This window comes from Polypterus senegalus, chromosome 4 (genome assembly GCF_016835505.1).
Source record: "Polypterus senegalus isolate Bchr_013 chromosome 4, ASM1683550v1, whole genome shotgun sequence".
Taxonomy (NCBI): Eukaryota; Metazoa; Chordata; class Cladistia; order Polypteriformes; family Polypteridae; genus Polypterus; species Polypterus senegalus.
In genome coordinates this window covers 163259332-163273507 of record NC_053157.1, presented here as the reverse complement: position 1 = coordinate 163273507, position 14176 = coordinate 163259332, and the positions used below count along the sequence as shown (strand labels likewise).

General features: G+C 35.4%; 1 protein-coding gene across 1 annotated transcript in view; it reads left to right on the top strand.

The window, feature by feature from the left end:
* Window positions 1-10908, top strand: part of dhx15 (DEAH (Asp-Glu-Ala-His) box helicase 15) — a 57791-nt gene extending 46883 nt beyond the window's left edge. Inside the window, exons 9-14 of the mRNA XM_039751587.1 lie at window positions 207-315; window positions 547-738; window positions 2014-2136; window positions 2797-2987; window positions 9044-9213; window positions 10279-10908. Of these exons, the coding sequence (XP_039607521.1) occupies window positions 207-315; window positions 547-738; window positions 2014-2136; window positions 2797-2987; window positions 9044-9213; window positions 10279-10396 (903 nt within the window). The 3' untranslated portion in view covers window positions 10397-10908. The remainder of the gene's footprint in view (window positions 1-206; window positions 316-546; window positions 739-2013; window positions 2137-2796; window positions 2988-9043; window positions 9214-10278) is intronic.
* The last annotated feature ends 3268 nt before the right edge of the window (window positions 10909-14176 follow it).

The following is a 14176-nucleotide window of genomic DNA, read 5'->3' as shown; positions in this document are numbered from 1 at the left end:
TTGAATTTACTAAATATAGTTTTACATCTGTGAATAATTGCAGTGTGCTATTATTGTGAATAAATGTATTATAAATTCAAAAATGCCAGACATCCATTAAACAGTGACTATTTGATTTTTCTATAGGGTTTTTCGGAATCCCACCATTAAATTGCATTATTTTGTATACTTTTTGTTTAACGTTCCTTTTATTTGTGCTTTGTCAGGACAACACCTATCCTGAAATTCTGAGATCTAATTTGGGATCAGTTGTACTGCAGTTGAAGAAACTTGGTATTGATGACTTGGTGCATTTTGATTTTATGGACCCACCAGGTAAAATTTTCTTTTTTGCTATTAGAATAAATTATGGTTTCTTGCACAATTGTTTTGAGTCTTACATCACACTCTTAGATTTATTTCAGTCCTCACATTTAACAAACTATTTGCTTTTAGGTTTATATTTAGTGTTTAAATTAGTTATGGAAAATTCTTCAAACCTGCATAGCACATTCTTATTTTTTTTTTTAGATGTAATAGCTGCAGTGCTGTTTTCTGTGTTTACAGCTCCTGAAACACTGATGAGAGCTTTAGAACTACTAAATTACCTTGCTGCTCTTAATGACGATGGAGATTTGACGGAGCTGGGCTCTATGATGGCAGAGTTTCCATTGGATCCACAGCTGGCTAAAATGGTCATTGCTAGCTGTGAATTTAATTGTTCCAATGAGATCCTCTCTATCACTGCAATGCTGTCAGGTAATGATAGGGAAAGAACTAAATCGACACACCAAGAGGTTCTCAGTAAAATTCTGTGGGTGTGGTTATTTTTTTTTTTATTTTTTTGTTTGTTTTTTCTCCCAGTCATTTTGCTGGATTGTTTAGTTTTCCGCTCCCCAACACATAGCTTTCAATAATTTGTAGAAAATTTAATAATCATTCATTTTAGAAAGCCATTGATAGTGTGATCAGTTTTTGCTAGAAACAGCCGCTAAGCAAAAATCCCTTCATGGTTTAAAACAGAAAAATAGGACTTTCTTAGCTGTTATTTTTAGATTAGGTTATTTGATTTTCCCGTATAAACAATACATTTACTATATGTGACAAGGTAGTTTAAAATAACTTGTATAAATGCAGCTTATGTCCATCTTTAGCATACTGACTTATAGTTCTAGTGATAAATACTTAAATGGGAGTTGGTACAGTCCAGCTACAAATTACAGAAGCAATATTAAGTTTCAGATAACTTTTTTTTTTTTTTTTTTTTAAGTATTTCAGACTCAGAGCAGCTGGGCAGGGCAGACTCCATTCAATTAAAGAAAAATTCAGTCAACTTCATGCAGTAATATTTGTCAGTTTCTTAGACCTTTTGAAATATTCATTTATAAATATTTAGTTTTGGAGGCTAGTAGTGGTGGTTATTAGCGCATAACTATTTCATTATTATATATACAGCATTTCAGTAATTTATAAACCAAGATCAACATGGTTTGTAATTTTATCTGAACCCTTTTTTCAATATTCATAGATTTATACTATGCTGCAGAATATTTTTATATTCTTTTGTCTTAAGGTCGTGTGTCAAAGTTAAGCAAGTGTTGAAAGTTTATAGAATGACAATATAGCTAGTAGAGTTTTAATGTATTATTTGTATATGTTTGTGTTTTGACGGCTTTCATTTTGGATACTGTGTGCATGTGTGCTTGAGTGAATATATTTTCATATATCTTCAGTAAAATTGTATTACTTGTATGATTAAATGAATCATTAGATATTTCCCCTTTTGGATAGGTTAGCTTTAGTGAATATAAATAGGTATTGTGTAGTTTTGTAAACACTCTTGTCTTACAGATGTGGTTAGGTGTTGAAAACCAAGGTAGTACAGTTCAACATGCAGTTGAAGACCATAGGAGTGCCCATCCTGCCCTGCCCTATGCTCTGTGAACTGATCTAGCTAGGCCTAGTTCTTCTGTCTGTGAATGCGTGACTCATCGATATGGGCGTTTGTGTTGGGCCCATACCAACCTTGTTTAGTCCCACAGTGTTTTGTTCGTCCAACGGAGGCTAAGAAAGCTGCTGATGAGGCGAAGATGAGGTTTGCGCACATAGACGGAGATCACTTGACTCTACTTAATGTCTACCATGCATTCAAACAAAGTAAGTTTTAACTTTTTTCTTTTCATATATATACTCACACACATACTGTATGTCATAGTTTTGTTCCTGAGAATTTTGTGTTTTAAACTTTGCTACTGATCTGGTTAAATATTCAAGGTAGATTTTTTGATTTTCACTTATTTTGGAGATGTTTTCCCTGCTCAATCCAATATTTTTTAAAAATGTAGTCATTGGAAAAGCTTTTCAAATAACATATGCAAAAATACAATGGTATGCAAAACATCACACAGACATTTTAAGCTCAAACTTTTTCATGTCACTGTTAATACTACAGACCAAGAAGAAGGAAGAAACACTTTTTCTTAATTGCAACATAAAAATTGGTTGCCTTAACTAAGGGAACAATACACAGTTTTCTAACAGAAATAGGATAAAAAGGGTGGCTCTTTAAGTACTTCCTAGGCTAATAAAGTATCCTTTAGATCTGTCGCCCTTTACTAACAAACTGTATTTTATGTGTTGTGCAATATTATGTACCATAAGCCAAGCTTCATAAAAGCAGAGAAGCCCCTAAATGGGGCAGCAGCAAAGTATTGCAGATCTCTTAATGCATTCTGTTTGTATTCATTAGTATTGAATAATGTAATTTGTATAGTTGTAATGTTAACTTTTTTTCCCTTTTTTTGGCACTTTTTATAGACCATGAGTCGGTTCAGTGGTGTTATGACAACTTCATTAACTACCGATCACTTATGTCTGCTGACAATGTACGCCAGCAACTCTCCAGAATAATGGACAGATTCAATTTACCTCGTAGAAGCACTGAATTCACTAGTCGAGATTATTATATTAACATCAGAAGAGCACTAGTTACTGGCTTCTTCATGCAGGCAAGTTTCTAAATACTGATGTAAATTTTTTTATAAGTTAAAATGTCTCCGCTTTAGCATGTTTGCTATAGTGTATGTTAAATATGCATCAGTTTTCAGAACACTGGTAAGATGTCAGAAATACTTTCTGAAATTATGTAATTATGTATATTCTGTTCCTGAAAGTATAGTGGTGTAAAGAAAGCTTTTTTTGCTGTTAATATTTCTGTTAATCTGAGTTGCCACTGACACATATAATGAAGTGGCTTTAAACCTGATCACTTTCTTTGAATCATTCTCATGACCTGAGAATCTTTAATATGTGTCTATTGTAGACGTTCTAAAAACTAACATCTAAATTATTTTTGAACCATTGTGACATTTCAATCAGCAGATTTTGTCAATATTATAGATTAGCATATTTTCTCGAATATAGCCCAAAAACCCTGTATAACCTACACATGTCATCTCATTAAGTTTAAAACAAAAATCACATAACCTGTATATTTTTTTTCTCAATTAAAAAAATATTAAAAACAGTTTAAAAAGGTACATAACAACCTGCTGAAGTTAACTGTCAACTAACAAGCCTGCATATGCGAATTACTTCACTTTTAACTATTGTGTTGCTCAGCAAAAAGTTGTTCATAACCAAACAACACTACCTCCTGCAAATGACATTTTGCACTAAAGTAAACAATATTGTCCATCTCATTGGTATTTGTCACTGCTGATGAATTTTGTTCTGCCACGTTCAATGTCAACAAGCCGTGAAAAGGTTCTTCAGATTACTAATTACCCACCTCATCAACATGCTGAAATAACATTTATTTATATAGCACATTTTCATACAAAAAGTAGCTCAAAGTGCTTTACATAATGAAGAATAGAAAAATAAGACACAGTAAGAAAATAAAATAAGTCAACATTAACATAGAATAAGAGTAAGGTCCAATGGCCAGGGTGGACACAAAAAACTCCAGATGGCTGGAGAAAAGTGTCTACTCTTTGGGTGTTGTGCTTCCAGGTCCGATGCGTTTATCCCAGAATTCCTCCACTGCATGTTTCTCCACTGTTAAAAATATTACTTGCTTTTCTGAATCTGAATTACAAATGCAAGATTGTTGAACTTAAAGGCAAAAGAATGAGTCTTTTATACGGTACATCATCTTACATTTTCTGGTAATATTTTATTGCAAAGAGAAGGATTATGTTTACAAATACTTAAATAACTCATCCTTATTTAACCTGCAATTTTATCCTGTTTGTTGCAAATTATGCGTAGGCTGTAAGTTAAAATCAGGGAATATACTGTAGCTCTGAGTAGAGAGAGAAAAGCCTGTTTTTTTTCCCCTTCTGTGACTGTAGATCCATCATAGAAATTTAATGTAAATTTTAATGTCTGTATTCACTCATTCATCTGTTTATTGAAAAAAATATAATTGCTATTAATTACATAATTACAATTTTTTAATTGAAACTAATTACATATTAAATTACATATCAAAATTTTATGGATTTCTTTCAAGCATCTTTCAAAAAGTAGAAATAACTAACATACCGATTACTTTCTAAAGTAGAAATAACTAATGTACCGATTACTTTCTAATACAAAACAATTTAAAATACTTACCTAAGCATAATAAATTATCCCGGTTTGTTTGTTGAGCAGTTTTGTCTAACAAACAATTGATAAATCAATGAAACACTAATCACATTAGTCTAACAGTCTGGTTCTGTTAAAAATGCTTTTTTTAAAAATGTTATGAATGTGTAAAATTAAATAAGACATTGATGTTCTGTTATTTATTCAGCTAATTGCTTAAGCAGACCAGCTTATTTACAGTGGGTTCATGGAATGCTTTTTATTAACTAAAAATCTAGGAACAGAAAACATTTTTCAGGATCAGTAGAAATATTTTCTAACCTAGCTAGCTTAACACCACTGTAATAGGTCAAAGTCAAATTGTTGTTGAACGAAGCAGATTGTTTTTGTGGAGGAGTAATAAGACTTTGGTTTCTCATCTCAAGAGACTGGTAATTGATCTGGCATTTGGTGGTTCAGTTGTGTGTTGATCTCTATCAGGTTGCCCAGAATTTGCCACAAGAACTTTCATCTCCTGTTAAAACTAGTTTCTTTTGTTCAAGCATCCAGGATATCTGAAATGTAGGTCTAGCACAGTTACAATTCTCAGCCATTGAAGGGTGAGATTCAGTTTGTGTCATCCTTGGATACATATGATGCTGGTAGGATCATCAGATACTCCCATTATGACTTCATGGTGGCAGAGGATTTGAAGAATCATTGACACTAGAATTAGCAGAGCTTTCCGAAAAAACTCGTAGATCCAGCCCACCTTACATCCGTTCACACATCTCTGCCAGCGTCTTTTGTCATCTAAATATGCTGATAGACGAGCTGCAAGCAGCTGGCTATTCCATCCCCCCACTGACTTAGAACTTGCACAAGCTTCTCCCAGCTCATGCCTTGATTGATTATCTGGGAGTGAAGTGGAGTTTGAGTGGAAATAATAGATCATTATTTGAAACACACACATTTCATGTGTGTTCCTTTTCTACAGTAATCTGTGTAAACACATTGTTAAAACAGAAACTTTTTCATATTATAGTAATATATGTTAATGACTCTGGTAATTCTAGTGTTATGCGGGAGACTTTGCTGTCTGTCCAGTAATTCTGTAACATAGTGACAGCAGCGATCACAAACTTTTTGCAGTCGAGTTTTTGCCATTAGCCACAGAGAACAAGTAATTGCATGTTATGACAGCAAATTCAACTGCCAAAGTTGACTGATCTCTCTCTCTTTCTCTCTCACAAAATGTTTGAATTTCTTTATGACTGTTTTCATTTGATGACATGAATAACGTCCCACAGACCTTAAAGGCTTGTTCCATAGTGGTTGTTGCCGCCATGAGCCTTTTTTTTTGTGCTTTGGTATCGTTTGCTGTTTCCATTTATTTTACAAACAGAGTAAGCTTATGTCATTATGTTTTAGTAAGTATTTTGTGGATGAAAACATCACTGGAGTGTTCACTCGTGTACTCCAAGTAACAAAATGCAAATTGAATATTTGATATGAATTATGGTCAGAGCTTTTGGGAAAGGCGGAGTGGGATTATGCCTCCTCAGCACACAGCCCTTGTCATGTAGCATCATTTGCATTTTAAAAAAGCTAAACGGAGACATTTTCACTTGGAATATTTAATACTTACATTGGATGGATAAATATTCAGCATCTTGCTGTGGTGTGTTTGCAGGTTCTCCTGGTGTGTATTTGCTCTCAGATGCTCAGTTTTTTTTTTTTTCCCCCCAGTCTTGGATGAATTGACTGGCAGTTTCAAATGATCTCTCCGTCATTGATTGTGTGGCTACATGAGTGCAGGGGACTAGTGCCTTATCCTGTAATGCCAGGATAGGCTCCTGCCCTCTGTAATTCTAAATTAGATTACGAAGGTCTGAAAATGATTGTATATATTTAAGTAACTAAACAAAAACTTACAAAACTATACTATTTTCAGACAAGTGGATGAAAATCACACCCCCTTGAGTAAACATTACAAATAACAGCAACAAAGTTGACACAGATGTCTAATTTCTGTTGTGGTCAGTATTCGGTGGTCCTCTTTTAGCCTTTTGCTCGTCAAGGTCATGTCAAAGTAACTTTTGCTGCTCCTTCAAAAGTTCACAGTGAAAGAGTGCTGAATTATATAATCCATAATGTGACTAAATTAGAATGTGTACTTTTGCAAAATTCTGATGGCACTGTAATGCTGTCTTGTTCTGAGAGAACTTTCCACATTGTTATAAAAGTATTTTGAAAACCTAGCTAGCCCTAATCATTTGGAATGAAGTGTACTTCTGCCTCCAGAAATACATTTACATTAGTAGAACATTTTTTTGCAGTGTTCTCAATTGCAAGGTTCATGTTTCCAGTAAATTGGCATGTCTTTCAGGGCTTTCAATATTTAGAAATATCTTTCTTGGTTTAGATTGCTTTTTTGAGTGAAGGCCTTATAGTTACTGAATTGGCAAAATTTCCTTAAAGCCATACTGTGCAGTCTTTTCCTGCATCAATATTTATTGTTTCATCTTTTAAATTGACTGCAATGTAAAATCATTATTGCAGTTTATCTAAAAAACGCAACAGAAGTTGCCTAAGTTAGATGACGGCCTAAAACTGTATTTTACATATACCTTACTGGTTCCAGTTAACTTTTGTTTGTTTTAAGAATAATTAAAGAAAAAGAAGAAAATGCTGTTACATTTTTGTTTATATTTATAACATTTTACTGCTTGATTTTTCTTCAACTTATGAAATTATTATTTAATTTTCAGTAATGGTGCTTTAATTGACAAATTTCCTCACAAGACAAATGTATTATATGGTCAGAGGTGTATAGTCAAGTAATTTACAGATTTGTAAATATAAAACAGATTTACTACTTGTGGTTTTGGTGACAAATGCATTTGAGGGAGGGATTAAATCAAAGGTGATGTCAGAGGTATTTTCATTAAAATGTAATGTAGCATACTGGTATTTAAGAACCTTTGTATAGGTGTTTGATTTTGTCCTTGTGAAACTTTTGCTTTGTTGATGTCCAATTTCTGGAGTGCAAGTTATTAAATTAACAGCTACTGATTGACATGTCCTGCCTGCCTCTGGACTCACAAATTAAAATGCTTCAAAAACCGTTCATCAGTATTAATTAGATTTTTTTCTGTTAAATTAAAAAAGAAAAAAAAATTAGCCATACACAGCTGGAATCCCATTGTAACAAGGGCAAATCAATTGTCTGTCCTCTGAAGGATCAGTATTACCACATAAAGTTCTTGCCACATGATCTTTAGAATATTCAACACCAGGCTTTCACCTGCTCTTCCTCACACTCTAATATGTAACTTTTTTCTTTCAGCAAAAACTGATGCCATTTCTCTTTTTATTCATTGCAAAGAAAAGTGAAACTTTACAGTGTCCGCAGACAACACAATTACCTATGCGGATACTGTGGAACACTCACTCCAAATTTGGCTATGTGTATGATGTTGCTCCTGCACTCTAACTGAGATTGCCCAAGCCTGCAACATACTGTCACTTTATTTTGGTGTAGCAAAGAAGGAGATATCCTGTTGCGGGTTCCCAAAACTCTGTGAAAGTGTACCGTAGGCACAGCATTAAGTATTTTTTGCATTGCAGTATTATCTTCGGTGGCCATTTTGGTCAAGTAAAGCTTGTTATACTGAAATATAAATTTCCTTAAAACAAAATCCATTGAACAATTTTGTATGAACGTGTTTTTTGGGCCAACAAAGTATTCGTTATTCTGAAAATTTCATTACTTCTGTATTCGATATAACTGGATTTGACATCTACTACATCCTTTGTTTTGTTAATGCTTTACTGGCACATCAAATATGTATGTGTCAGAACTGTCGCTGTATTTGCTGTATTTAATTATACTCAGCCTTGCAGTTAGGAGACCTGGGTTCGCTTCCCGGGTCCTCCCTGCGTGGAGTTTGCATGTTCTCCCCGTGTCTGGGTGTATTTCCTCCGGGCGCTCCGGTTTCCTCCCACAGTTCAAAGACATACAAGTTAGGTGGATTGGTGATTCTAAATTGGCCCTAGTGTGTGCTTGGTGTGTGGGTGTGTGTGTGTGTCCTGCGGTGGGTTGGCACCCAGCCCGGGATTGGATTCCTGCCTTGTGCCCTGTGTTGGCTGGGATTGGCTCCAGCAGACCCCTGTGCCCCTTTGTTTGGATTCAACGGGTTGGAAAATGGATGGATGGATAATTATACTCAAGGAGAGGGTTGTAACATTTCAGTTTAACGGATACTGAGCATGAACGTTGAGCGCATTTTTCCTGAACCAGGACTTCAACCTTGTGGAAATAGTCTTCACCATGTCCGTGTCCTTTTTGCCCCATTAGGCTGTACACTGGACGGCACTGTAACAGTTACTTTATCAAGCTGCATGATCCCTTTTCAAAGTTAAAGATTCTAGTTTCTTTCTGGCACCTGTTTCTAAAAACTAACCAGTTTTATTTTTAACTTTTTTCCAGGTTGCTCATTTGGAAAGAACAGGGCATTATCTGACAGTGAAAGATAACCAAGTAGTACAGTTGCATCCGTCTACAGTTCTTGATCACAAGCCTGAGTGGGTGCTATACAACGAATTTGTCCTCACAACCAAAAACTACATTCGAACTTGCACAGATATAAAACCAGAATGGTAAGATATTGAATTTCTCTTCAGCTTCATCATTTTTTTTTTATTGTGAAATTTAGGTATTAAACAAGAGGAGTCATACTGCAATGGTGTTTTGAAGTATAGTTCATTCCTGTGACCTACTTTCTTACAAATTGGTCAAGTTATAGATCCTTTCTTTCTGTCTATTTTTGTGAATTCTCCCTTGTCACAATTATTAAGGTAACAAACGTTGTTCAGCCTGGAGCAACATTCATTAAACAGTTTTGATAGATTTCTTGTCATTGCCAAAGGCATGCTTACAAGTGTTTTAGTCCCTGGCGTTTGTAACAAGACATTTTAAAGTAAAAATTGAGCGACTCAAGAAAAATGTAAAAGTATTAGCCGTTTCTCTAGCCCAGTCTAAAGACAGTAGTGTCTGCTGATATTATCTAGAGTCAAAAATTACGTTTTAACGTGAATGTATAATGAAAGTGTGTTGGTTTTGAAGAGTGGTAATGTAGCACCCACGAAGGAAGAGCAGAAATTTCTGAAAGCTTTAATATCTCAAACTTTATAGGGGAGTTGATTCAGTCCTTACCTCTTACTTAATGTGTGACCAGGAACAGTGAAAATAAATATATAATATTCCAAGAGTCTTGAAATGATGATCACTCTAGTAAGGTGCATTATAAAATTTTAATATTAGCAGTCGGTGATCTAAAGATATATGTTTTTGTTTGTTTGTTCTCAAATATTATAGGGTATAGATGATGGTTGATTATTTATTTTAACTTCAGTTGGTTGTGTTGCATGTGTTCAAGCAAATTTCTGTAGGATTGTGCTACCTACACCAAAGGTTGGATATTAAATAAAACTGTTTATTGATTATACAAAAAGCTTAAACACAGTGAATTTTTTTTCTTTCTGAATATCCACTTAAGATTCTGGTTTGCGTTGCTGAATATTAACAGTATGCCACATCCATATATCATTAACTTGTGATGTTGCCAATAAAAATGGTGTAATTTTATACTTTTGATTTAGGACATATCTTTAGCCCTTTATGATGTGTATCTATTTTATAACTATTGTTCTTCTCTATTTAAGGTTGGTGAAAATAGCCCCACAATACTATGAAATGAGCAACTTCCCACAGTGTGAAGCGAAAAGACAGTTAGAACGCATCGTTGCCAAACTTCAGACAAAGGAATATTCACAATATTGAAATTGAAGATAGAACCCTAGCTGCTCTCTGCATCGAGACAGTGATTTCACCTTTTTAAGATGTACAATAATAAAGCTGTTCTTTAACCTTTCGTTTGAAATATTTTTAATGTTTAAGTTCAAATTTGATTATTTTTGTAACTTGACTTTTCTGCCCTCTTTACCCAGTAGAATATGAAATCTGTAATATTAGCGTACTTCAAAGCAATTGTACATTAAAATTGGAAACTTCAAAATTTCTCATCTAATACTGTTTTTGTTTGTATATTGATTATATATATATATATATATATTTAATTCATTTTTTTATTTTTCTCTCTACATATGTACAACACTTCCTATGCAGCTTCCCAATCAATATCCGCTTCCCCAGTCCATGTTATGCATGATTTTTCATGTTGATGTTGACATTCCTTCTAGAACTTGTGAACTCTTTCTCACTTTCAAATGTGCTTATGTAAAAAGTCATTTCCACAAAAACCTTTGACTTGAATAAAGTCTTACTGTCCTGGTTGGAAGTGTCTTGTTTTGTATACTACCTGAAGTGGTAGTTTCTGGAGTAAAAAGTATGTATTAACATTATTACTGTAAAGGAAAAGGAACAGTTTCGTCTAACTGTATATTAGCTCTTTTTTCAGAATGCTTGTTTAGTGTTTTGCAAACATTATCCTCTTACTTTGATCTAAGTGCTGTATATAAATTCATACATCTTCATGTCAAATGAATTTATTTGTAAAATAGTTTTGATACTTTTCTGATCTTCCAGCGCAATTTTTTTATGCATTTTTTAAAAAAAATCTGTAAAGAAATATAGCACTGCACTGCAGATTCAAGTCTTTTTTTTATCACTACATGCTGTAAAACCTGGAGACTTCTTTTAACATTTCAAGGTGTTCTGAGGCTGTATTGGTGACTTTGTCACACTTAAAACCATGAACCATGTGCATTATAGAGATGTACTCCCTGTGTTTAATTGTAATAGCTGACTAGTCTTGTACTGCTCTTAATGATAATGACCCTTCTCTCTGGGTTAGATTTGACATATTAGTGTGTGTGCTGGGTTTTGTTTTTATTCTGGAAATGGGTTCAGGTCTTTTATAGGTTTTTCCCCCCCTCCTCGGCTGCTACTTTTTACTACTACTCATTGCTGACTTGGGTATAGAGTCAAATGTAAAAGTAATTACACCTGTTGTGATATCTTTGTCAGCATGAAACAACTTTGCCTGATGTGGGCAAATTTTGTTTAAATGTAGCCACTCATTCAACCAGAAAATTTAAGATGGTTACGGAGATATCTGGAACAGATTGTGCTGTACACAGTTTCAAAATTTCAAAATCTCCCATAGAACAGCATTGGCAAATTCGAAAGTCTTACATCTTGAAACAACGAAAAATTCTATTCAAGTTAAATACTGTTAGTTTGCAGCTTCAATTTTACCTTGACAGCAGTTACACCAGCTTGTATGTTTTCTTCTTTTTCACCACTTATAGCTGCAAGTTATGTCAAACAGATCCCCAGTACAAGTTAATGATGCACCAGTAAGCCGTTCGTATGGGTAGTAAGTTGCTTGCTATTACTAGTAGCTTGAGGGCACCAGTGGCTGCAATTCTATCTCCCAAGTCCAATGAGGTGTGCACAGAAACCTCCATATCAGTAACTGGTTTCTGCTTTATAAAGTCTTTGCCGCACTGCGATTTCAAAATAGAACGCCAGTATCTGCAGTTTATAATTATTTAGTTTCACTGTCTGTGTTTATTAGTGGAACCAGTTGTACTGTTGACAGTGACAGTTTCGATTTCGGGCTGAAGAGTATCAGAATATCCTTTTTTTTTTTAACAGGCTGTCCGTCTAATAAAACAATGCTCTGCTGAAGCAAACAGGACTGCTCCCCATCACAGAATCCACTACACTCTCTTCAGTGTCCCAGTGTGTGCTTGAGGATAATGTAAGATTATCTGTCAGAAGACACAAGCTCAACCATAAGTAGACATTGCAGCAAAAACTCGCTCCTTGTGTAGCTCACCATCTGCTATACAGCCCCAAAGTGGTTTACCCGAATGAATTCTTGTGTAGTATCGCACAACATAACACAGGGACCTGGCTTTTCTGTGTTATCTGAGGTACAGTACACCGAGGTGTGCTCTTGGCTGTTCCAGGCCCTGTCCGTCAAGTCACAAATGCAGTGGCAATTCAGACATTTGGAAGTTGTACCGTTTATTCAATCTAAAGAGATATGTGTGTGATGCAGTATTGAGATTTACTTGGTTAAAAATATATATATATATATTTGTTCTCTTTTCTCAGTTGCTCCCACTCATTTTTTTTTTCCTTTTACTTGTGATTCCCGTTTTGCATTAAAGTCAGTAATACCTTTCGTTCAGGTTCACCGGAGTTTTATTTTCTCTCTTCTAAAGACAACACTTGGGAACATGGCCAAATTTATATGGTGGTTAGATAATGAATAATTTAAAAAGGGCTATTTTTAATCCTTTATACATAGATACTTGGAGGTGGGGTGGGTGGCTGAAAGTTTGTGCACTAGGGCAGAACTTGTTGATTTGAGATTTATAAAGGAATTTGGCATGCATGTGGTTTTATCGATGTGATTTATTTTTTGTTTTTTGCCAATATTTAGTATGGAATGTAGGCAAGGTTTTATCATGCATTAGGCCCTTAGAGACCTAGGGCAACTGACTGCCCACACCCTCTTGGGAACTGTATAGTAGAATCTCAACTGGACTGCCCAGTTTAATGAGGAATTCTTTCCATTGATTGATTCAAAGGCACCAGGTATTTTCAATGTCTTTATGTGGCCTGGACAACAGTTGTGGCACTCACAGAGAAGAGAAACAGAATACAGGAAGGTTAATAACATTTTATACTCTGATCAGCCACCAAATTAAAACCACTTTCCTAATATTGTGTCGCAACAAGAGCTCTGACTTAGCATGGCCTGGACGCCACAAGACCTCTAAATGTGTCCTGTTGTATCTAGCACCAAGATTTTAGTAGCAGGTCCTGTAAGTTACAAGGTGAGCCCTCCATGGATAGGATTAGTTTTCCAGCACATTCCTACAGATGCTGAAATGAGATTTATTGGATTTGGAGGCCAAATAAATACCTTGAACTCTTGGACATGTTCGTCAAGCCACGGTTTTTGCAGGGTGCAGGACTTGTTATTCTGCAGAGAGATGCCCCTGCCATCAGGGAATACCTTTACCATGAAGGTGTGTACATGGACTGCATCAGTCTTTAGGTAGGTAGTATGTATCCAAATAACATCTATGTGGATGCCAGGGTCCAAGGTTTCACAGGATAACATTGCTCAGGGCATTACATTGTCTCCTCAAGCGCCTCTTCTCATACTGTATCAAGTGCCATCTCTTCCACAGGTAAAGAGGGCACCTGTAATCCGCCAGCCATGTGATTTAAAATAAAACGTGATCATCAGTCTAGGCCACCTTGCTCCATGGTTCAGCTCTGATGTTCATGTGCCCAGTGTGAGCACTTTTGGCATTAGATTGGGTAATCATGGGCACTCTGAGCAGTCTGCGGTTACACAGCAAGCAACTATGCACTGTGTGTTGTGACATCTTTCTCGCATGACTGGCATTAGGTTTTTCAGCAGGTTGTCCTACAGTAATGATCAATGATCTTTGGGTGTTCGTGAAACTTTGCTGATTCACGAGTTGTCCTCTTACTTTGATTAGGTACAAACTGCTGCATACCAGCAACACCCCAAAAGACCTGGGGCCTCATGCATAACTCTGTGCGTAGAAC